This window comes from Cydia splendana, chromosome 9 (genome assembly GCF_910591565.1).
Source record: "Cydia splendana chromosome 9, ilCydSple1.2, whole genome shotgun sequence".
Classification (NCBI taxonomy): domain Eukaryota; kingdom Metazoa; phylum Arthropoda; class Insecta; order Lepidoptera; family Tortricidae; genus Cydia; species Cydia splendana.
The window spans coordinates 10,326,970-10,352,849 of NC_085968.1; the positions used below are offsets into that span (position 1 = coordinate 10,326,970).

At 37.3% G+C, this 25,880-nt stretch overlaps 3 protein-coding genes across 3 annotated transcripts in view; 1 reads left to right on the forward strand and 2 right to left on the reverse strand.

Moving 5' to 3' along the window:
- The window catches only part of LOC134793521 (pre-rRNA-processing protein TSR1 homolog), a 561,986-nt gene that overhangs the window by 506,715 nt on the left and 29,391 nt on the right, over positions 1-25,880 (reverse strand). The window lies entirely within an intron of this gene.
- Positions 33-2,370, reverse strand: LOC134793879 (catalase-like). The gene is made up of 3 exons (XM_063765594.1): positions 2,248-2,370; positions 1,392-1,577; positions 33-1,268 (listed from the first exon to the last, which is right to left on the reverse strand). The coding sequence occupies exons 1-3, from the start codon at positions 2,368-2,370 to the stop codon at positions 33-35; spliced, it is 1,545 nt and encodes a 514-aa protein (XP_063621664.1).
- Positions 6,388-25,880, forward strand: part of LOC134793520 (dnaJ homolog dnj-5) — a 37,976-nt gene continuing 18,483 nt past the window's right edge. The window contains exons 1-2 of the mRNA XM_063765106.1: positions 6,388-8,158; positions 19,862-20,028. Of these exons, the coding sequence (XP_063621176.1) occupies positions 6,579-8,158; positions 19,862-20,028 (1,747 nt within the window). The 5' untranslated portion in view covers positions 6,388-6,578. The remainder of the gene's footprint in view (positions 8,159-19,861; positions 20,029-25,880) is intronic.

A 25,880-nucleotide genomic window follows, 5' to 3' on the forward strand; every position in this document is an offset into this window, starting at 1 on the left:
TATAAACATAGATGATTTACAATAGTTCCTAATTACCTATTATTAATATTCTTCTCCTTCGCTAGACCTCGCTCCACTCTACTCCCAAAATCTGTATTTATGACCTTGAACCACTTGATAGCCCGATCCTGAATTCTAGGTTCAGCAGGTGCAAGGCTATTAACAATATTACTAATCAAACGTTTCCTTGCGTCTTCAGTCATCTCGTATTGGTAAAGGTGTGACGCCTGGTCGAAGTTTAACGACGTATCTTGAATTATTTGAGCAACTTCAGATGTTTTGGGATCCACGTAAGGTACAGGGCCATTGTATGTGTTAGGCCAGTAAGTTGGTCTATCAGTTATTTTCAGTGGCGCATGGCCACCATTGTTGTAAGTAAAAGGTTGTCTCAAAGGACAATTAACGGCTATGTTTTGGAAATTCGCCCCCAGCCTATAATATTGAGCGTCGCGATATGACAACCGACGCGCTTCAAATAATTTATCCGGAGCGCCAAGAATACCTGGGACTAGATGGTTGGGACACATAGCAATTTGTTCAATCTCCGCAAAGAAATTAACTGGGTTTTTGTTAAGTACCAGACGGCCCAGGGGTTGAAGTGGATACTTGTCTACATGCAGCGCCTTCGTCACGTCAAACACATCAAAATCAGCATGTTTAACCTGCTCTAAACTCAGCACCTGAACTAGAACTTGCCAGCTAGGATAGTCTCCATTTTCAATAGCATTATACAAGTCTTTTATAAAGGCGTCTGGATCAATACCACTTATCTTCATACCTTCTTTAGAAGTCAAGAAACGCTCTCCTTGGTCAGGTAATATATGAAATCTAAGGAAATGGGATTCACCTTGTTCGTTGGTTACTTGGTACGTATGGACGCTAAACCCTGGCATATGCCTGTAACCGTTTGGTATGCCACTGTCTCCAAATTTGTACATGAAGAAGTGTATTGATTCTGGACGTAAAGTTATGTAATCCCATAGCATGTTCGAGTCGAACAAATTTGTAGAGGGATTCTTGCCTTGAGCGTTTGCGAATGTCGGGAAGAAGAGAGGGTCTTTGTAGGGAAATACAGGGGTACTCAGGCCCACCAGATCAAAGTTACCCTCCTCCGTGTAGAATTTGACAGCGAAGCCACGCCCGTCTCTGAACGTATCCGGAGCCCCCAAGTTGGGAACTACTAAAGAAAATCTGACTGCAATCGGTGTTCTTTTACCGATTTTATTTAGGAATTTTGCCTTGCAAATATTTTTTATGTCGTGGGTGACCTGAAAAGTGATAAAATAATTTGTCAGATACCGAATTTTATTGCTGACTGTATTTACTTTACTTTACCTATCAAAAAAGTAATTTCTTCTAACAAACATAAATAAACAAATACCTATACTAACCTCAAAATATCCAAAAGCACCAGCACCCTTGGCGTGCACTGTACGCTCCACTATTTTCTGACGGTTGAGATGCGTTATAGATTCCATCAAGTACTCATTGAAAATGACTCTACGATTGAGTGATACGTTGGCGTCCTTAAATTCTACGGGAGCACCATTTGCCGTGGTCAGAATCCCTATTGGACCCTGAAAGTATACGATAAAATAATGAACGAGTGAAAAAAAAGGAAAGTGAAAAATAAATGCAAAAATTTCGATTTGTTATAGGGCCCAGGGATGTAGGTAAGTGTAACTTCAAAATCATGTGATTAGATTGAGTTAGGTAGACAATAAATTCTATCGCTCAGTGTAAGTAAAATAAAGCTCGGTGAAGTACCTGTTTTTTTCTATTATCGAGCTTGCTAGATGCTATAGCAGGTGGCGTAGCACGGTCGCGTTTTTATCCCTTGTCACCATGCCTGTCACGTTCTAACAAGTATGTAAGCGCGAAAGGGACACGCATAGTGACAGACGATAAAAATGGAACCGTGCTGCGCCCACAGGACTAGCTCGATTTCTGTACAAAAATGGGTGTAAATTTTCATTGCGTTAGGGGTTTTAAAATTTTCTTTAGTAACTTACTAACGTATTTTTTTTGTTCGGTCTATCATTTGTACTAGTAGTAGAAGTCGTTTTCAATTTATTGTACACAACACAGGTTTTACAAAAATAAATTACAGGAATGAAATAAGTTTGTAGGTAGACTTAGTTAAAACATAGTTACCTACTACCGAAGTTACTAACGAAGGATATGCAACACTAATATTTTCGGAAATACATCAAAGTGAACTTAAGTATGTCTTGTGCTTATTCTTACCCCAGTCCTTTCTGCAAACAAAACCGTCTGTTGAGATGCAACGTCTTCAAAATGTACAGCATTTGCAGCGAGTATCACATCCAATAGTATTAGCCGTAAAACGAAAGAATTCACCTTGTACATTTTTAATACGGACTCTGCAATGTAGACATCAATGAAGATGAGGAATCAGCAACACATATATATACTTAACCTGCAACAAAAAAATTATTTTTGTTAAATCCCTACTGCGGATTGGGGACTTCACATACTTTGTTGAATTTCTTCGCAGATGTATGCAGGTTTCCTCACGATGTTTTCCTTCACCGAAGAGCAAGTGGTAAATATCAAATGATATTCCGTACATAAGTTCCAAAAAACTCATTGGTATTGGGCCACGCTGCGTGCTGGGGACTATAGCCCAAGCCCTCTCGCGAGTGAGAGGAGGACTGTGCCTAGCAGTGGGACGTATATAGGCTCAATTTATTATGTTTTTGAAGTGAAAACTTCTTTAGTGGCGCTGGGCACTTTTTGAGGTGGGGAAAAAATGATAAACTCGAGACAGCGTAAGGCGATCACGTGACCGTAAGGTTTAGATGGCCACTCATTTAGATGGCATTTAAATCAATAAAGAAAAACTCAATGACATTACATGAAAAAGGTTCTAATCTGTACCTACGGGTTGAATACGAGGATCTCACAGTTACATTCTAACTTTATATCACTCAAATATAATTCAATAAAGCTACATCTTGATGAAATCGCTAATAAAAGTGAACTCTAGTACTGGTGAATAAAACTCAACATACCATGACCAAATAAATATATTTTCTCAAAAATGGACGGCAAAGTCGACTTTGCCGTTTAAAAAATAGGTTGCGAAGCGCGTAGTTTATGGTCAGTCAAAAATTATTAAAAAGTTAAAAACATTGCAGTCTCGATTTTGGGACTGCAATGTTGCATACAAATTCCATTATTTGTCGAGTTCCAAGCTTTTTAAAAGTTGAAATGGCCATATCAAATGAAGGCACAGGCCCATTAAACAGCCAAACAGATGATTAGTACCGCGACTATTTAGCTGTCTCAAATAGGTTGGCGTATTTTCGGCAGAAAAATACACTTCTATTTTTTTATTAAAAAAATAAAAAGGCGGCAAAGCTAATTTTTTCAATTGTTTCTACTTTTTTCTGTGAAAATATATACTTAAGAAAGTTGCTTTTGTAAAATATTTCTATGATATTTATATTTCTTGCACCATTTTTGAGAAAAGCACTATATATGACTCGGCTGGAAGGCTACTTGCTGGCTTCGGATTCAATTAAACGGACTCCGAAGGTCGTCCGTTTAAAACGAATCCTCAGCCTGCAAGTAGCTACTTCCGAACCTCGACAATAATGTACTATTAGATGCGAGGTCTGCAAGGTAACTTTACAATTTCTATTCGAATTTTAAACAATTAACGCTACAAATTTGAATTTCGAATTTTAAACAAGCTCACTGACCAGCAATTTCGGAACTAAAGTGTTTCAATAGAAAGGAGGATGGGTCAATTATACATATAGTGCTGCAGACATTTTGGACTAGTCATTGAGTTTTCACTTCTGTCGGCACTCCCGGAGTGCAACCCGTTGTTTTTTTTATTATTAAATACCTACTGAATGCAATGAAGTCGCGGGCAGACGCTAGTAGTAAATAATTTACATTTATACTGGGTGAAACAGATCTTGTCAGTAGAAAAAGGCGGCAAATTTGAAAAATGTAGGCGCGAAAGGATACCGTCCCATAGAAAATTTGAATTTCGCGCCTTTGTCTACTGACAAGATTTGCTTGACCATCTATAGATTCTATGCTCATCAATTAATATTAAAATAAGATAAAGGAATTTCATGTGCCCTCATCTCATTACATAAACATAAGTATTAAACTCATGATAACAATAATGACGTCTAAGAAGTTTCTGAAACATTTTCTTGTTTATAAAGCCGGTCAAACAAGTTCGTCAGTAGAAAAAGGCGCGAAATTCAAATTTTATAGGGGACTATACGATAACCCTTCGCGCCTACATTTCTTGCCGCTCTTTTATACTGAGAGAAATTATCTGATCTCAGCAAATGTATGACTATCGGTAAGTACAGTATTATTAGTGTAGTTACAGTAACAGCGCTGTTTCAGATACCTAAACCCGTCCCATAACCTACTTCACTTCCATCCATAATTCCATAAGTTTTCAGAAAGATAGACAAAGAGAAAAGTTGTAACTTGTAGTTTTATGAAAACGCGGCCCTATGTTCTAACTAAGTCGCCTGGACGAAAATGGTCTTATTAGATAATTATGCAACATTTGTATAATAATAATTATGGCAGTGCGAACTTGCATTGCAGTCACCAGCCAGGTCAAATAAATACAAATACCTAGAGTCTGTTCTTTCCGCACAGACTATTTACAAATGGGATTTTTTATAACGGAAGGCTCGATAAGGTCTCTCTTTTTAGGGTTTTTTGCTTTGTTGACCTTAGAGGATATAACCAAACGGAGACGCCTTGTCTGTTATTATCGGTACAAAACAGTCTGCCGATTTTTGCAGGGGCACGTCAAAATAGCCATTTCATATCAACGTCAGTCCATACAATGTGTCCATTGGCCGGCTATTTTCGACAGAGGGGAACGCCTGTTAATGGCTACTCCGTTTGGTTATATCCTCTAAGTTGCTGATACAACAATGCCTTCGTGTCTATGAAATCAAAGTAGCAATCTTGACGATACAAACTTCTTGCTATTCAATCGTAAAAGGAGTTTTTCACGTTGTTCGTTTTTTCGGGTTCCATAGCCAAATCGCAAAAACGGAACCCTTTCGTCATGTCTGCTTGTCCGTCCTTCGGTCCGTCTGTCCGTATGTCACAGTCATTTGTCTGAAAAGAATATGTAATATAAGTGAATATGAAAGATAAGTCGGGCCCTGGAGGGAAACTACCTTAAATCTTTCAGCTGGCTCATTTTACTTAAAGGAGACATTCCTTTATTTTTAAAAAGAAACAAAACTGCATTGAAAGATTTTCTAAAACTCGCTTGCCTCGGCTGAGACTCGAACTGACTAAAAATTCAAAAAAATAAAAACTCGCAATTTTATTCTACTAGTCGATACAGTTAATGTTAATGATAACATTTCTCCAAGAAACATTAGGTCTTACACTCGTCTGTCGTAGGTCGTAGGTACATAATATCCATAAAATCTAATATTTAGTACTCAAGATTTTTTTAGACAAGCCAAATTGAAGAAAAAAAGAAAAATACTTTGAATGCAGTTTTGTTTCTTTTTAAAAATAAAGGAATGTCTCCTTTAAGTAAAATGAGCCAGCTTAAGGGTTTAAGGTAGTTTCACTCCAGGGCCCTCCACAAGCAGCAACACGCCTAAGGTCCACCGATGTACAATTAACAGTGTGGGCGATGGTAGGTAGGTACATAGGTACCTATATTTAAATGAAATTTGGAACATAGGCGTATTGTGTGAACCGCTAGTCACTACTTAATTTAGAAGTTAACATTTATAGATGGTCAAGCAAATCTTGTCAGTAGAAAAAGGCGCGAAATTCAAATTTTCTATGAGACGATATCCCTTCGCGCCTACATTTTTCAAATTTGCCGCCTTTTTCTACTGACAAGATCTGCTTGACCAAGTATAATTATATAACATATATAGGCACTTCATGTTTCTAAAGAAGTTTTTTGATAAAGTAATGTTTTAAAATAATCCTTTCGAAGGTCGAAGATAAAATCTCTTCTCATTAATATAGGACGTAGGTAAGTGCCGAAAAGTAACGCCTTTTACCAGCGTATGGCTTTTTATATCATATGAAGCTACAGAACCAAAGAATACAATATTTACTCACTAGGCTCCCTGCGTGGCCCGACCGACACGCTTTTGGTCTGTTTTGTCTTCGTCTGCCACGCTGCGTGTAACGGAACGGAACTTCATTACGTATCGAAGTATCGAAACTATACGTAGATATATTAAATAAAATTAATACAAATACATTAAAAACGCGCTTAACGGTATAATTATAAATATGTTTTATGAATAATTGCTTGTAATTATTTGTAATTATTAAAACTATAATTTTTTTTATAAACTGTCATTTGGCGGTCGAGAATCAGAACGCATCTTACAATGTGTCAAAATAAAAAAAAATGAAGAGCGTCAAATCGTCAATAAATATTCCACGTTATATCTAAATAATTTCTAATTCAGCTTACAGAACAGTTAAAAATGCTAAATCCACCAGTGTAGTGTGATAGTTTTACATTGACTCTATAAGTTTTAATAGCGCGTGTGCCCAGTGAGATATAACCAAAAATGACAAGGTCGCCGAAGGATGATCCGCGATACAATGACATGCAGCACAACGCTTGGAATTACCGTGCAGAAACAGCTGAAAGCTGTGCACCTGGTATGTTAAATGAAAGAAAACAAGTGCCGCTTTCATCCAACACGCCTACAATGAATGATAACAGTATGTACGCTAACGGCGATTTTACGAACGATGTTTATTTGAACAAGCATCCTTACAACGTGCAGGCGGGTGAAACCGGGGCCAGCCAAGATGAAAACATGTTGCTTAACAACATGCCTAATGCAGCTCGCGTTAACAATCAGAATTATGGAACCGCCATGCTTAAATTAGCCAATGGGCAAGTAGTCAGGTTCTTTTATGACGAAAATACTCAACAACTATACTTCCCCATGTCAGGACAGTACGAGTTATTCAACCACAATCAGGGGCTGCGTGAAATGCCTCTGCAGGCTCCTCAGCAGCCCCCAATGTTTACTCCAAACCAGGAATACTCCATCAACAATAACAATGTTCAGATGCAAGCACCAACCACTACCACCCACAATAATTACATACAAGAAAACCTCAATAATCAAACCTCTGCCATGCCTACCTCCAACTTCTTGAAGGAAGTTTTAGGAAACTGGGAGCCTAATTCCTCTGGTACTTACTCTCCCTTTGGACAAAACTATCCATTGACCCATCCTGATGTGCCACCTAACGTTCTTCCAAAAAAGCCAATGGAATCTCCAGTAAGTCATATAAAGCCTGAGAATTCTCCAAAAAGAAATGAAAACAGTCCTTTAGCAGACACAAGTAACAAAAAACGTATTGTGGCCGAAGTGAAACCAATGCGTCCAACATATTCTGATGTGTTAGCTAAAAACAAGAATAATACCCAACCAGATGCTACTAAGGCTAAACCACAAAATAATATAGAAATTAAGACCTCCAGCAACAAAAACAGCTCCAAGCCTGATAAACCGTCAAACCCGAAACATACTGATGAGAGTAAGCAAAAAGAGAAAAAACAGCAAGCAAACACTATATCTTCCGGCAGTGAGTCTGGAGATATAAATAATGAAGACATTGAAAAACGTCAAAAACCCAGTAAAAAATCCAAGAATAAGCGTAATAATATGTCTCGTAAATGGTCCTCTCTTGATGACATCACTAACGAAGAAGATATCAGCTACACTGAAGGCAGTGAAAGTCAATTTGTTTTCATTCAAAACCAAGAAAAACCGAAGAAAGACAGGAAAGTTAATGATAGGGCTAAAAATTCTGACAAGAATGCCGCAGCAGAGGGTGATTTCCAAGCTGATGAAGAAGAACAGTCTCAGTTCGTCTTTCAAGATAACCACATTGACAGTGCCAAGACTCGGAAGAAAAAAGAAGCTCGTATTAACCATAAAATGGCAAAACCGGTACAGGATAAAAAGAAAACCACCCAGGCAAAGTTTAAGAGGAACAAGCCTGGGTATTTAGGCCTGGCTCAGAACTACCTGGAGCATTGGGGAGAGGCTACCTGGAAGGCGATTGTATGGTTCTTCTACCTGCTGTCAGATATATGCGGAATGAGTGCTCACTTGTTGTTTGATCTGTAAGTATTCATTTATTTGATTTGTTATGCTTAGCATTAATGTACAAGTTTCTTACCATTTTCTGTCAGGGAATCCAAATGCTATATCCTCTAGCCGTCCACACATCAAAACAAAGTAAAATGCAAGTTTGATGACCGGTCTGGCCTAGTGTAGTGACCCTGCCTGTGAAGCCGATGGTCCTGGGTTCGAATCCCGGTAAGGGCATTTATTTGTGTGATGAACACAAATATTTGTTCCTGAGTCTATATTTATCTATATAAGTATGTATATCGTCGCCTAGCATCCATCGTACAGGCTTTGCTTAGTTTGGGGCTAGGTTGATCTGTAGGCCGAGCACATGATTGGCGCGACAGTATCTCGCGGCGAGATACACTACCTGTCTTTTTCTATCTATGTTAATAAAAGAGGGACGGGTAGTCTAACTCGCCGCGAGATACTGTCGCGCCAATCATGTGCTAGCCCGGCTGTGTAAGGTGTCCCCTAATATTTATTTGTCAAAATAAAGGTTCGAAATATAATGAAACGTTTTTATAGACCTCCAGTGACTATAAGATTATAGGTATTAGCTATTCATATATTTACATGAAGGTTTGCAATGTTTGCTAAATATGTATTATTTTTATTTAATTTGTTTTATTTTGTTAAACATGTTGATTTATTAGTACAAAACCATGCTCAACTTGGTTGATATTGTTAATGAAATGATTTTTTTTATTTTTGTATGAATATCTTAAACACTAAAAATAAGATACACATTTTAACAAAAATTATCATGTTTCTTGCCTAAACAAATAAATGGCATATTAATATAGCATTAGGATGAATTTACCCCCGTCTAAACTACCTATGAAGGGAGGTAATATCTAGTTCAGTAGATATAAGGCCTCAGATGGAGGACATTCTCCTTTTTTGAAAGTATTATTATTAAGATATGGTAAATTCAATAAAATTTAATCTAATAAATAACAATGTGTACTTATGTAGGCGGCGGCCGATCGTTAGTTCAGGCAGATCGTAATGTTCCTGTGTAATGTTTTGACGTTAGTCACATTAAACCAATAGTTATGATAGGTTCGTCAGGTTGCTTCAGACTTCAGATGCCTGAAGAAAGAAGAATCTTACGATCGGCCCCCGACATATATACTAAGTAAAGAGTTCTTACACAAACTTACTGGAAACTGAAGTTATGCAACTACTGTTATTTAGGTTTAGATTTTACTACTAGATTATGTTTCTCCACTCTTTGCAATCCTCAAGCAATAGCCATTATAAGAATATAAAAATAGATTTACATGCAACTTTGTTAGTATAGATATAGATGGATACATAGATAGAATACTCTTTATCGGCACACCTCAGTAAAATATACAGCTTGAAACCCGGCCAAGTGCGAGTCAGACTCGCGCACGAAGGGTTCCATACCTTCTTTATCCTCGCGTCCTTTATGCCTACGTCAATTCTTGGGATTAGTTGTCAAGTGGACCCCAGGCTTATAAGCCGTGGCAAAAATGCCCGGATTGACGTAGGCACTAAAAACTAGTGCAGTTTTTACGAAAGCGACTGCCGTCTGACCTTCCAACCCGGAAGTGAAACTAGGCCTTATTGGGTCGGTCACGATGTTTTCCTTCACCGAAAAGCAACTGGTAAATATTAAATGATACTGTTACCGCTAGGCCACCAGCGCTTATCAAGGGTTCCATACCATTACGCAAAAAACGACAAAAAAAACACGTTTTTTTGTATGGGAAGGTAAGGGGGCCCTTTAAATATTTATTTTATTTTGTTTTTAGTATTTGGTTGTTATAGCGGCAACAGAAATACATCATCTGTGAAAATTTCAAGGCTATCACGGTTCTCGAGTTACAACGTGGTGACAGACAGACGGACAGCGGAGTCTTAGTAATAGGGTCCCGTTTTTACCCTTTGGGTCTCTCTTCTTCGTCGAAACCTCATAACTGTGTCGCCACTTGTAATATATTATGTACCTATAATGAATGATTACATATAACCTGTCATATTCAAGTTTCATGATTTTCCTATTGTACATATAAGCGACAAGTAGTTAAGTGACTCACGTTGAGAGGTTCATAGCTTTCATAAACTTACTAAATGCAATCAGTGAGAGTCGTTGATGGCACCATGATTCTGATCGAGAGCCACGCTGTGGTATATTCCTCTCTAAAGTGATCAGAGCCATTGCCACAATGATTTCTCTACTCTCACCTTATTCTGTGGGACCCGCAGGTCCCTGGAGGTCCTACCACCTTCCCCAATAGACCTTCCCGTTCCACCATACTTAGATCTTACTTTTACATAACCTCTCAACGTATTTCTCTCGTCATACTAATATGAACACTCACCAGGGTGATCTTCTGGCTATACTCTTACAATATGTAATCTGTAAACACAGCAATAACAGCTTCTTCTTAAATTTCTTCTATCTAACTAATAAGTCGCTTGGAACGCGTTCCTTTTCTCTGTCAAATTAGAATGTCAAGTTATTTTCTCTCTCCCGCCAAAATTGTCTATACAGTGTTACCAACGTCAAAATCTCATGCTAAAGGTTGTCACTCACGTTTTATATGGAATCGCGTAAATTCGCGACACTCGCAACGACGAGGCTTGTTTAAAGAATAGCGAAAAGTTGACGAGTCCACTCTGCGATCTTTTCTCGTGCTCGTATCGCTGCGGCTCGTCTCACTACCTCCTCTCGTGGCTGATTCTCATCTTGCATGACTACCTCGGACTCATGGGCCTCATGGCTTACATCTTCCCCTGGGTGAGGAATCTCATTAGTGTCTCTTTGTACTGGTTGTGGTGGTGTTGTGGATTCTCTCTCATTAAGACTATCATCATTAATCCCTCTCTCTTCTTCTATAGGTTGGATAGGTATTACCTCTGAACTCCCTTGGCTCTCCTTTACAATCTCAATTTGCTCATTTTCTTTTGGTACTTCAATTGTTCGACTTGTGTCGGACTCACTTGGAGTAGAGCCTCGAACTCTTTCTCGGGGTTCACTGTCTTTGGAAGTTTCAACTTGTCCCGGTACCGAAGGGAGATGTTCGAGTTCTAAAGGATATAGGTGTCCAATCGACCGTTTGAAGATACTGTCTCTTACTTTAACTTGTGCTACTCTACAGTATCCATCACGACTACTTATCAATTGGACAATCTTGCCAACCCTCCAGTTGTTTCTGTTGCTATTTTCGCCTTTAATTTGAACTAAATCACCAACACTTGGCTCTTTGTGCGATTTTACTCTTGGTTGTTTGTGACTGTGTTGATACCTTTCTCTTAAACTCATCAAATATTGGTTTATAAACATGTTCTTGGAATGATTCAACATGTTCTGACCTTTTTTCCAACTGTCTAACACATTCTGTTTCACTTGAGTGTCAGTTTGGTCAGGTATATAATTCTCTGATATCTCCAAATTTAGACAACGCCCTAGAGATAGAAAGTCACATGGTCTAAGAACTATATCCATGTCAGGGCCTACTCGTGTCAGAGGTCGACTGTTAACAACAGCCTCAATCTCTTTAATGACAGTAAGAATTTGTGTGTCATTCAGCAACAGTTTGTCCAAAGTTCTTTTCATACAATGTTTCACTAACCCCACTAGTCTTTCATAGAAGGCACCATGCCATGGCGCTAGTTGGGGAATAAACTTCCATTTGATGTTATTCTTGACGCAATGTTCACTCTTCAGTATTTCAGAGCTTAACTTAAAGTACAGTGCATTGTCTGAAACTATTGCTACTGGTACACCTCTTGTAGCCATAAACCTCCTCAATGCCATAATACATTCATCTGCAGTCAAGTTCTTAACGACTTCCATGTGTATGGCTCTCACTGCTAGGCACGTCATAAGACATATCCATCTCTTTTGCTGTCCATTCTCAGTATCCACGTAGACAGGTCCAAAATAATCAATTCCAGTATAAGTGAATGGCTTGCTATAATTGGCACGTTCTACCGGTAAGGCCGGTGTTGGAGGCAGTGGGTATGGGCCTCCACCGTGCTTTACACATTGAATACATTTTCTTAGTATTCTCTCCACTACTGGTCTTCCTTTTGGAATCCAGAATTTCTGGCGAACTAGGTCGAGAGTATGAGGTGCTCCTACGTGGTAATTCTTCTCATGTATTTCTTGTACCACTTTCTTAGTGAATTCGCAGTCTCTAGGCAATAAAATCGGATATCTCATGTCGTATGACCAATTAGCATGCATCATTCGTCCTTTGCATCTCAACAATCCGTCAACATCTGTAAATAGCCCAAGATTTCTACTGAGGCTTGTCAGTTTGCCTTTTATTTCATCAGGAAAGAATCTTTGTTGCAGGTTTTTTATCTCCTGAACCTGAGATCTTACTTCATACTGATCGGGCCTTGGATCATCATCATTAACAGGTTCCACAGGTCTGTAATTCTGTGAAAGTTCAACCTGTATGTCATTATCTGACAATTCTACACGCATGCCATTATCTGAAGGTTCTACAGGTACATTATTATTTGAAGACTGTTCCTTCAGACCCTCCACTACAGCAGGAAAAGAAGCCAGGTTTTGGTGGCTAGCGAGGTGGATATCTTTTGGCCATTCATCCTTTCTTTTAGCCAAGAAAGATGGTTCTTCTAACCATACATTTTTCTTCTGCACCCACAGCTCAGGTCGGGTTGCAATATCAGCTGGATTCTCTTTAGTATTTACATAGCATGTCTCTAGGCCAACATTTCTCTTTATCTCTTCTATTCTGTTGGCTATGAAAGGTGGTAGAAGCTTATTCGAGTGAATCCAGTTGAGAACCACTAAACTGTCTGTCCATAAGTATTGCCTATCAATGGGTAACTCTATGGTCTCTTTCAGGTATGCCAATAAACGATTTCCGATTACACAACCTAGTAGTTCCAGTTGTGGAATAGTCAGTTTTCTTTCATTCTTCTTCCCATTTTTATTTTTCTTTTCTAATGGTGCAACTCTACTTTTTGATAGTAAAAAGGATGTCTTTACTTCGGAACCATTGCTTGATCTTAAATATACTACTGCTGCATAAGAGTCTTTTGCAGCATCTGCAAAGCAATGTAATTCATTTTCAGATCCTTCACTGACATTGGCTTCTACATATCGTGGTATCTTAACATCTTTTATATCACCTAGGTTGCTTTCAATTTTCTTCCACTTTTGTAATAGCTCCTGTGACAATGGCGAGTCCCATTTATAGTCATTTCTCCATAACTCCTGTAGAAACAGTTTGGTTGGCACGAGTAATGGGGAGACTATGCCACATGGGTCATATACTGATGCCAGTATTCTTAGGACTTCCCTTTTTGTCACTTCATCTGAGGATCCATCGGTAAAAACTTCTTTATTTATGTTCAATGTAAGCACATCTTCCTTTTTATTCCACAGCAGGCCTAGAACTTTTATTTCGTTTGTCTCTTTTGCTCTATATTGTTCCGGTACAGTCTGAATAAAAGATTCATCATTTGATGTCCAGTCTCTTAGGTTCATTGAGAGTTCTTCAAATGTTCTTCGGGTTTCATCATATAATTGGACGGCCTCTTCTGAAGTGTTAGTGCCAGTCACAACATTATCAACATAACACTTGTTCGCTACCTTTTTGAGCAACTCACTATTCTTCTGTGAAATGTGGTAACGTATGGTAGCCGTCAGTAAGAAAGGACTCGAAATAATCCCGAAAGGCATTCTACAAAATCTTAAGTGCAGTATGTTTTCATCGGACAATGGTTTGTTAATATCCTCCAGCCATAAGAACCTTGTCACGTCTCTATCTTCCTCCTGTAGGCCGATTTGTAAGAAAGCCTTTTCGACGTCTGCTATAATACCTATTTTATAAACTCTAAAGTTCAAGAGCAGAGCCGTCAGATCTTGAAGCATGCAAGGTCCTCTATATAAGCACTCATTAAGGCTTTGCTGATCCTTTAATCTTGCTGAGCCATCATACACAATACGCCCACGCTTGGCACTCTGCTTGATAATGTGATGCGGAAGGTAGTTAACTGGAGGCACAGACTGGCATTGGACATTTGAGTCTACTTGAACAACTTCTATTATATCAGCCTTAAGTTGTTCCATCAGTATCTCGTTATATTCTTGTAGTGTAGGCTTATCCAGTTGTTGCACTAATCCTTTGAGCCTGCCATATGCTAGGCCATAGTTAGTAGGCACATCTGGTGGATATGTTGTCCATGGCCACTTCACATAATAACGACCTCCTTCATACACAACAGTGTCATTAAAGTGTTGAACTGCAGTTTCCTCTCTGGTGGCCTTTACTGAATCAGTTATTCCAATGTTCTCCAGACTCCACAGGAATTTCACATCAGACTGTCTTAGGGGTAGATCGGGTTCTGTAAAACACTTACAGCCTCGATTGCTTTGATGGTAGGTTACAACTGTCAAAGTATTGTCGTCTTCTTGATTATCAGTACTGAGGCGACCTGATATTACCCATCCAAAATCTGTGTCTACTAGGTATAGATCACTATCAACTTGTATAATATTATTCCTAATAAAGGAAAAGTAATAATCATTACCAATGAGCATATTTATTACTTCACTTCCTTGTGAGCCACTGTCTGCCAGTACATCAACTAAGTTTGTCTCAGGAATATTTTGTATAGGTATCCTATTAGTAATACGAGGGACGATGTTAACATGGATATTTCTTTCTACTCCTCGTTTTGTGTTGATTACAATGTCCGTGCAAGGGCTCAAGGTCTCAGTAGGTTTCTCTGCTCCAAAGGTAAAGATCAGTAAGGAGTCCACATTATATGAAGTCAAATCCAGGGTTTTTGCCAATCCGGTAGTAATATAACTTCTTTGACTTCCGCAGTCAAGAAGCAGTCTACATGTTAGTCTTTTGTTTTTGTGAGTCACCTGCGCTGTTGCAGTCTGTAAAAAAGATTTTGCTTTAAGACACTGACCCAGCAGGTTCAATGTTGATGTATTACATGGGTCCTTTTTCTTACCTGCAGGTTCTCTTTTTGGGCATAAGGCACGATTGTGCTTGTTGCCTTTGCAATGGAAACATTGCTTGCGTCTCTTGCATTCAGGTGCACGATGTCCCAACTTTAAACAAATAAAACAGCAAACAGCGGTTGACTAACTTCTTCTTCCTGTCTTCAATTGTCTTCTCAGAGGTACAATCATCATTAAAATGTGGTCCAGAGCAAAAAATACAACTTAGTTTTGGTTTCTTAACACCTTTATCATTCATAGGAGTAGCATTTCGTTTTTTATTGCAGTTTCTTGACTCAGATGACAGTCTATTACGGGGTGTGAAGCCTGATATCCTTTTCCCTCTGTGGTATTTAGGTCTACTATCAATTGAGATGAATGCATCGGTAGTAGCAGCAGGTGTTTCCTTTTGAACAGGTTCCTTTACCTTGGATTTTTCTAATGCTACCACTATGGCATCCAAAGTATTCCTTATACTTGTTATTGCCTGATCGTTGGCTGATAGCAGGTTTAATTCGTATATCACCTTGTCCGGGAATTTATCGATAATAAGGCTCCGTAGGAAATTGCTCTCAATATTCTCACCTAAGGATGACAATACTCGTAAATGGGTTTCAATGTTATTTAAATTCTTTCGACAATCTTCAGAGGTGTAGTTACATCGTTTAATCTTATTGAGAGCTTCGTAATGGGAATCTATTACCTTTTGTTCATTCCCATATCGGTTTTGTAGCGTAGTCACCGCTACTTTGTAATTAGAGTTTGTTATTGCCAGGCCTTGAATGGCCTCCCTAGCATCGTCGTGAACTAAGCTCTGCAGATACGCAAGTTTTTCAGAATCTTTCAGATTCTGGGAATGGACATTTGCCATAAAACGGTCCCAGAACTCGGTCCACTTTAAAATATCACCATTAAATTTCATGAGTTCTAATTTGGGTAGCTTAACAGTCGGTATGTTTTTATTCTCTCTTGAATTTAACAAGTCAAGTTCAATTAATTGATCTTCGGCCTTAACTTGCTGTTCGAGGCATATGCGTAGCACCCCTGTGTCCTCAGAGTTGGTTTTAATATAGTTGTCCACATCATTTTGTATGTTATTTAGAGATTGTTTTAGCTTCAATCGTATCTTAATAACATCCTGTTCCGGGATCGCATTTCCCGCTTTAAATAAGGAAATTAACTCTTCCGAGCTCTTTACATCTTCTTCGAGCTTTACTCTTCTTAGTTCTAATCGTTCTCGCAAGAATTGCTCCATTTTACTACCCTTTTTTCGACTAACATATATATGATAGTATATTTTGTTGTAGTATTAACCTGTAAATAACGCAAAGCAAATGGCGGTATTAATGTACAACTCGGCGTACTTGTATGCTTTAAAGTTCGCATTCTTTATTTAAAAAACAACTATTTCGTACACGATATAAACTAGAATATCGTCTGATAAGAATAATAATACTCACACAGAAAGAGTAAAATACTTCTTCTCTAGTTCTAATTGCAACTACTAACATCATAATAGTAGTCAACAACTTTTTCGCTACGTACCTTCGTAAGGTGTCTTAAAGGCAATATGTAACAGTAATAGCTAATATATCGGCTGCCGTCCTGTATATATTGCTGTATTTGACGTGTTTAACGCAGATTCTTCTTCTTTATCACACAACTTTTCAACTTTCGAAACTTTACCGGTAATGGCGGAGAAAATGTGTTATTTCTTTTGCAAAGCACAAACAAACAAGCAAGTTAGTTTGCAATTACATTCTCAATATTCCGCTAGAACTCAAAGTAGATAACGTCCAATAAGAAAAGTTTTAGTTTATTTTATCCAATAAGAGAAGCGATCTTAGTTTGACATTTTTAGAAACTGTACATAGACAACAAACTTTCTAGTGTTGCCACTACAAACTTCACTATCGATTAGTGAAGCGATTCAATCGATTATTTCATTTTCAGTATTGCGTTATTCACAAAGTAATGGCGAATGAATCGATTATCGATTGACAGTCATATCGATAGTTACTGAAATATAACTTAAAACTAAATAAAACACAGGTATACCGTTTATTTTTATCCTTCCTTACTTAATAAATCTCAATACACAACTTCTACCTGGCAAACTTCCAAAATAGATTTGCAAATACAATCTTTTGGTGGAAAATATTGGAGTACGTCTGAGAGAGAGAGAGAGAGAGGGAGATAGAACCACACACTTATCTTTATTTGTAAAAACCTTTAGTTGTTTGGTGTTTGGCTCGCTTTACAGCTAGGAGTACTTGACATTTTAATTTTATTTTATTACAGTATACAGTTTGTTTCAACCTCTAAACAAATAATATTTTATTACTTCTATTTTATACCCTTTACTAGGACTTGTCCATGCCAATACTTAGGCAGTACCTAATATAAGGTTCTTGTTCAACACCATGCCTTCTACTCTATGAAGGCTCATTATAATTGATTAGTACTTTTAACGTTTATTTTCTATAGTATGACCTCTACTCTATGAGGACTCATAAATGCTGATGCCACAGCAGTACCTACTACAAGGTTCTTTATCAATAATATGACCTCTACTCTATGAGGACTCATAAATGCTGATGCCACAGCAGTACCTACTACAAGGTTCTTTATCAATAATATGACCTCTACTCTATGAGGACTCATAAATGCTGATGCCACAGCAGTACCTACTACAAGGTTCTTTATCAATAATATGACCTCTACTCTATGAGGACTCATAAATGCTGATGCCACAGCAGTACCTACTACAAGGTTCTTTATCAATAATATGACCTCTACTCTATGAGGACTCATAAATGCTAATGCCACAGCAGTACCTACTACAAGGTTCTTTATCAATAATATGACCTCTACTCTATGAGGACTCATAAATGCTGATGCCACAGCAGTACCTGTTACAAGGTTCTTGTATAATACTTGCCTTCTACTCTATGAAGACTCATCCATGTTACTATGCCTATTACAAGGTTCTTAATTGCAAATACATTAGCATGCCCATCCCCAGGGTTCTTGTTTCTCTATGCCTAATACAAGGCTCTTAGTTATAATTAATACTATAGCATATCCTCTACAAGGACTCAAGGTTGCTACTGAAACTCTGAGTTCTTAGATTGATAAATCAGATTCCAATTTCATATAATTTACTCTCTAAGTATTTGCAAAATAGCATCCCAGCATCTCCACCATTTTGTCGCCACTTGTAATATATTATGTACCTATAATGAATGATTACATATAACCTGTCATATTCAAGTTTCATGATTTTCCTATTGTACATATAAGCGACAAGTAGTTAAGTGACTCACGTTGAGAGGTTCATAGCTTTCATAAACTTACTAAATGCAATCAGTGAGAGTCGTTGATGGCACCATGATTCTGATCGAGAGCCACGCTGTGGTATATTCCTCTCTAAAGTGATCAGAGCCATTGCCACAATGATTTCTCTACTCTCACCTTATTCTGTGGGACCCGCAGGTCCCTGGAGGTCCTACCACCTTCCCCAATAGACCTTCCCGTTCCACCATACTTAGATCTTACTTTTACATAACCTCTCAACGTATTTCTCTCGTCATACTAATATGAACACTCACCAGGGTGATCTTCTGGCTATACTCTTACAATATGTAATCTGTAAACACAGCAATAACAGCTTCTTCTTAAATTTCTTCTATCTAACTAATAAGTCGCTTGGAACGCGTTCCTTTTCTCTGTCAAATTAGAATGTCAAGTTATTTTCTCTCTCCCGCCAAAATTGTCTATACAGTGTTACCAACGTCAAAATCTCATGCTAAAGGTTGTCACTCACGTTTTATATGGAATCGCGTAAATTCGCGACAAACTGAGGGAACCTTTGGGTATGGAACCCTAAAAACAATTAATGATAGAGGCAGACACCAGGCGGTCTTACCGCTAAAGAGCGATCTCCCAGTCAACCATTGGGAAGCGGAAACAAAACAAATAATCAAAAAGAGTAGGTGTTGCAAAAAAACGTTTTGAAGCCTACTTATATAATCTCTCTTATTATATAATCTTTTGATCTGGACTGTATCTTTTGAACCGTAATAAATAGCGAGATCATTGCTTAGGGCCCTGGGAGTCAGACCGTGACGGATTAGCTATAAAAAATGTAAAAAATAATAATTCTTAGGGCGTCCGCTAACTACGCGGTTGCGAGGAGCGGGTGAGCGTGAACGGGTAACGTAAAATAATATGAGGAACGCAAGCTCTGGTTTCCTAGGATAGCGGTGCCGTCATATAGCGGCCGTCTCCATGCAAAATACTACGACATCCATATTTAGTCGTATTATTTTGTACGGAGACGGCCGCTATATGACGGCACCGCTATCCTAGGAAAACCGAGCTTTACTGGCTCGGACGCGTGCGATGAAGTTTACCTACAATGACACCCGCGTGTGTGCTCCCGCGACGTGCCAGCTATAGCGGACGCCCTTATACAAATGAACAGAAACATTAAATAGGGTGACTGCTATAATTATTGACCCATCCATATAGTTCGTTTTTTTTAGCATTAGCAAAAGACTACGCGATCTTGACGTGTCTTTTAATTGAAAAACGACTTTTAACAGAAAGAAACAAGTATTTTGTCAATATTTTAAATTTTTATCTTGTACCTTCTGTAGATACAGTCAGGATCAAAATAATACTTAATACACAACATAACTATATTGTTTACTTTTCGCAGTTGTACCTCGATGTTCACGCAAACGTACGTGAGTTCCCAAGCGGTGTGGCGAAGCAGCAAAGAGTGGCTTTACAAGATCGGGGGCAACAAGTACCTGGTCTACATCGATAGAAAATTTGGACACACCAGATTCGGCTTTTGGAGGAAAATTAAATGGTTCAAGAAAGGTAATTGACGCCCTATACCTAGAACTTAAAGATTTTAGTTTTTAAGTACAAACGCGTGTTTTTTGTATACTTAATCAAAATCCTAGAAGCACACTAGAGATACATTATTTTATCAAACAGACCTACATAGGCTGTATAGTGTATACATTATGTCAGAAATTCAAAAACCAAGAATTAGTATACTTTGTTTTTGAATTAAGGTTTCCTAAATATACATTTCTAAAATTCGGTTTTTTAAATAAATATTAATTATTCAGTAAAAAAAACCTTAGTCTGATATTTACAAGTTGCTTTTCGGTGAAGGGAAACATCGTGAGGAAACCGGACTAATCCAATAAGGCCTAGTTTCCTGTCTGGGTTGGAAGGTCAGATGGCAGTCGCTTTCGTAAAAACTAGTGCCTATGTCAAGAGCAGTGGCAAAATGCCGGGATAACGCGGAGAAGAAGAAAGTAAAAGGAACCTTAATGTCTACTCCATACCATATCTTGTTAATCATCACAAGGTATCATGAAGTAAACTCGAAACAAACGCAATTATTTGGAGTCCCCATGAAAAACACTACACGGTTCTAATGGAGAAAGTCCAAAAATCATTCATAAGGTTCCTCTATAAGAAGTTGTATGACTTTTATCCCCTTCTTTATCCCACCCTATTCGTTGTAGGCATGGTAGATTATACATCTTTAGAGTCACGTAGAAATATGTACTTAATAAAATATTTTTTTCAATTAATTCGGGGACAAGTAACAAACCCACCATTATTACTACAAATAAGCCTGCGGGTTCCCCGTCTCTCCGCGAAACAGCTACGGCCCCGTAGCCGTGGTCTCTTTGCAGTACCTCCAGGCCGGACGCGCCTGCTTGCCACGTCCTCTCTCCACCAGGCTTTAACGTTGCTTAACAACATCTAGGACAGCGCAAGGACCGGAAAACCCCTCTTTACGCTTAATCCTATCCATTCGGTAACCCAATCGATTCGGTTACCGTATCATTCGGTAACCCTATCATACTGTTACCTGATTGTAATGGTAAGCTTATTGAAACGGTAACCTTAACCTTTAACCGAGTTAATCTCAAAACCCAATCGCGATAGGGTTTTTGTTAGGGGTTTTTAACAGGTTTTTATTCAGTTATGGTAACCTTTATTATCGGTTGCTTATAGGTTTGCTACATCCGTATTGTGATGTGCCGTCAGTAAAATACTAAAAAAAATAGTGAATTTATTAATTGTAACTTTGTTAATTTTCTTAATTTTTGTTTTAACTTTTTTGTTTATTTATTTACTATAATTCATTTATTTTATTAATGATATTTATTTTATTAATAATAATTATTTTATTAATATTTTATTAATAATATTCATTTTATTAATGTTATTTATATTATTTATTTATTTTAATTATATTGTTTATTTTGTTTATATTGTTTATTTTGTTTATATTGTTTAGGTATATTGTTTAGGTATATTGTTTAGGTATATTGTTTAGGTATATTGTTTAGGTATATTGTTTAGGTATATTGTTTAGGTATATTGTTTAGGTATTTTGTTTATTTTGTTTATTTTGTTTATTTTGTTTATTTTGTTTATTTTGTTTATTTTGTTTATTTTGTTTATTTTGTTTATTTTGTTTATTTTGTTTATTTTGTTTATTTTGTTTATTTTCTTTATTTTGTGGCGATGATAATTTGATAATGAAACTACATATAAAGTAAACTGCGAAATTATAATTATGATGGTTCAATGTATATTCCTTTGCCAATTAAGTATGTATTTTGTTTATTATTCTTATCAGCCTTGAGGTCTTGCGTATGCTATCTCTTTCACACCTACGGAAAGTGAATGAGATAGCAAATTACAGCAGGTAAGAAAATAGTCCTACGCTTATCACTAGATTTGCAGAAAGTCGCAGATCGCAGCATGAATTGTATTGTATTATTTGGCGTGTTTCCACTTGAGACCGTCATTTATTACTCATTGGCAATAACAATAAGATTAAGTCGTGGCGTGGTGAATTTTTTGTCAGCATTTGCTAAAAACGTGTGGTAGGCGGTGTGTCAAACGATATTAATATCTATTAGTGATACCGACTATTAATTTGGCCGACTAGCCGACTAATCGGCGCTCGAATGGCCGATTAGTCGGCCGACTAGTCGGCTAGTCGGCCAGATCATTAGTTTCGTATAACTTCAGGTGAAAAACAATATTTTTGCTCCTTTGGTTGCGCTATTCATCATATTAGCTTGGCTAAAAGGTGTTCTCTACAGGTTCAAAGACCTATTACAAGAATCCTCGTTCAATTTCTGTCTTTAGTTCTTTTATTTTGCGATCCTGAGCAGACCGTCAGTACAGCTTGTAGGAGGTATTTCCAAGGCTCTATTTCCCGTACGTAGTCGCCAGTTAAGAACCTATCCCCTGTGGTCAGTGTCATTACGAGCAACGTGCCCTGTCTAAGTCTCTAAATTTAGCAATAACATTAATAGTTCCTCGTGGCACCACCATTTAAAAAAAACTGAATAATGATAATAAAAAATTAACTATAGAACTTGCACATGAAATTACACGAGAATCAGTTGAGATCGACCTGTAGAGGAAAAATCCAGCCCCCCCCCAACATACGATAACGATCAAACAGTCAATTATATGAACAAAAGTTTTCGTATGCAACCCTGAATAGATATTTTAGTAAAATAAACATAAAACATATGGTAAATATTGACTGTTGATTTCTATTTTTTCTGTTTTTCTTTCACTAATAAAGTGCCGACTAATCGGCCAGTTTTGCCGACTAGTCGCCGACTAATCACCGACTACAAATGTGGCCGGATAGTCGGCTTTCCCGATTAGTCGGTACATCCCTAATATCTATTCATTTCCGTCTAATAATGAATGCAAATTTTAAATATCAGCTGATCTTTTAAAAACACAATGAGTCTCGGTAGTAACTCGGACACTGAAACTACATACTAAACATAATTCGAAAACAGAAAAAATCATGAATACTTTCCCCATTTGTTCCTGCCCAACGTGATCGCCGCGATACATGAGGTGGGGACATATATATGGGAATGATTTAAATGAAGTGCCTATTCCCATCTGTGCCCGGTGGAGAGAAATAGGAATACACCATATCGAGCTATTCCTTATCATACCTTTAAAAACATATTTTTTAGGGTTCCGTACCCGAAGGGTAAAAACGGGATCCTATTACTAAGACTCGGCTGTCCGTCTGCCTGTCACTAGGCTGTATCTCATGAACCGTGATAGCTAGGCAGTTGACATTTTCACAGATTATGTATTGCTGTTGCCGCTATTACAACAAATACTAAAAACAGAATATTATAAATATATAAGTTGGGCTCCCATACAACAAACGTGATTTCTTTGCTGTTTTTTGCGTAATGGTACAGAACCCTTCCTGCGCGAGTCCGACTCGCACTTGGCCGGTATTTTATTTTTTACATTAAATTAGGCACAGTGAGCCATTGAAGTGTTTCGCTATCCACCATCCGATCAGATCAGCTGAATTGTACCTGATGATTTAGTTATCACTAGGGTTTGCAATCCGGATCTGAAATGTATGAAATTATCCGGATCTGGATCCGGATCCGCGGATCTTCCCATACATTTCGGATCCGTCGTGCAAACCCTAGTTATCACATTAAAAGCAATACCGGTATCGACCAATACAAAGACTATGCGGCAGTAAATTAAATTCTTAAGATTTTATTGAATAAAATTAGGTATAAATTAGACAAGAAACTATTATTATTTACTTCTATCTATACGGCACCCAGACTACGTTTTAATCCAGGAATATTATTAAGAATATAAAATCATGATTACATTTACTTGATTAAGAATGAGATTATTTTTATTAATTTTTTTATTTGAATAATTTTGACGGGTATAAAATCAACATGATTTTATTCTTAGGAATTCTTATTCAAATAATGATTTTATTCTTGAATGCCCAACACTGCTTACTAAGTATGTATCTATTTAATTTAATCAAAATTATTTCACCTACCAATGTTACAGATACTTAATAAATATAATGAATTCTGGTATTAATGAAAGATTTGAAGTACAGTGAAACCTGGTTAATTGGCACCTGGATAAATGGAAAACCTCAATAATTGTAACCAAAAGTCCGGTCCCGGTCCCTTGAGACCAAAAGGCCTCTATAATTGAAATTTTGGAACCTCTATAATTGCAATTTAGATTTTAGGGCTTTTCGTAATTTTGCCTCTGTAATTGACCACGTCGCAACTAAGACCTCTATAATTGACACTGTGCTAAAAAAATCCGTTATTTTTGTTCTCCTTTTTACCTCTATTATTGAAACGAGTCTTACTTATTACCTCTGTAATTGAAATAATGTAGTTGTAGACAGCAGAAGCAATATTTTAATAGCAATGATCATTTTATTTATATCTTCATCCAGTATTCAATTTATTTATTGGGTATCTATCACATAGTGAATAGAATCAGGCGTTACTTTGCGGAAATCCATATTAATTAAAAATAAATTTTACTTTGCTAATACGCGAAAAGATAACGTGCTAGTCAATCAGTGCTAACCCGTTATACTTACTTACACACTATCTATCACAGCCTGTAGTAGGTGAAATATTTTTTATTAAATCAAAAACAAAGTATGCTTTTTACATTCCAATAAAACTTTCTTCTACAATTCAAGGGAATTTTTTAAACCCAAATGATTAATAAGAAAATAAAGTAGTAATTAATGTAGTGTAAAAGTGCAAGTATAGAAGCTATATATAGACCAGAAACCCAGAACGTAAGCGTGTAAATCTACTTTCAATGGTTATTTGCACCTCCATAAAGGAAATTTGTCAGAACGCAACCTCTATTAATGAAAACCTCTATAATTGACACAACGATTTTTTGAACCTCGTTAATTGACACGACCTGCTTAAATGAAAAACCTGGTTAATTGACAAAAAATGGCCGGTCCCTTGAGATTGCAATTATCCAGGTTCCACTGTATTAAAATAAGGTTATCACTGCTATAGATAATATATATTTTTTTTTTCTGCTCGCTGCATTAAGAAAAACAAGGTAAATTACGACTTTTAGCTGACACAACTCACCGCATCTGAAAACGTTTAAAAGTAATTGCTTATTATAAAATAAGCTCATAATAACTATTATGTCATTTGTCAACAATGGTTAAATATCTACCACACTACCACAATCCGCTAACGCATGTATCTTTATCACAAAGTGTTTTTTTTAATCACTCTATCTAAAGATAAACTATACCTACCAGTAAAATTACTAGTTAGGTTAAAATTTTTCCTTAAATCAGTCTTTAATCTGTAGGTACATACCAAGTTTGAACCCGAAAATAGAAAAATAATATCTAAGTAGCATTAAAAATATAACTAAATAATAGCAGATATTGCTAGGATAGGATGGTGTATACTTGCAGCAAGCCCTTTTCTAAAAATTCCAAACTAGAATTGCTCCGAAATGAACAAAAACAATAAGAACACACACAGGTATAAAGATAAACAAAGGAATGGCCGCGCTGCGGCTGTCGCTCCAAAATAATACTGTAATCGCTCAATAATGTTTTCAATTTTAGCTTAAGGACTCAAAGTACAATATTGTTTGAATTGACAATAAGCGAAGTTACCGACAAAAAAACGTGTTTGTGCTGGAGACTTAATAGACCGCCCATGCCAACCAAAGTTATTCAATAATAAGTTAAATTTAAGTGTGCGTAAAGATTACAATCGTTTGAACTGGTTCAAAACCTTATTATGAGGTAACTGAATCGACTGGGTTTTTATTTCGGTTACCGGTAACCGAGGTTAACTCGATCT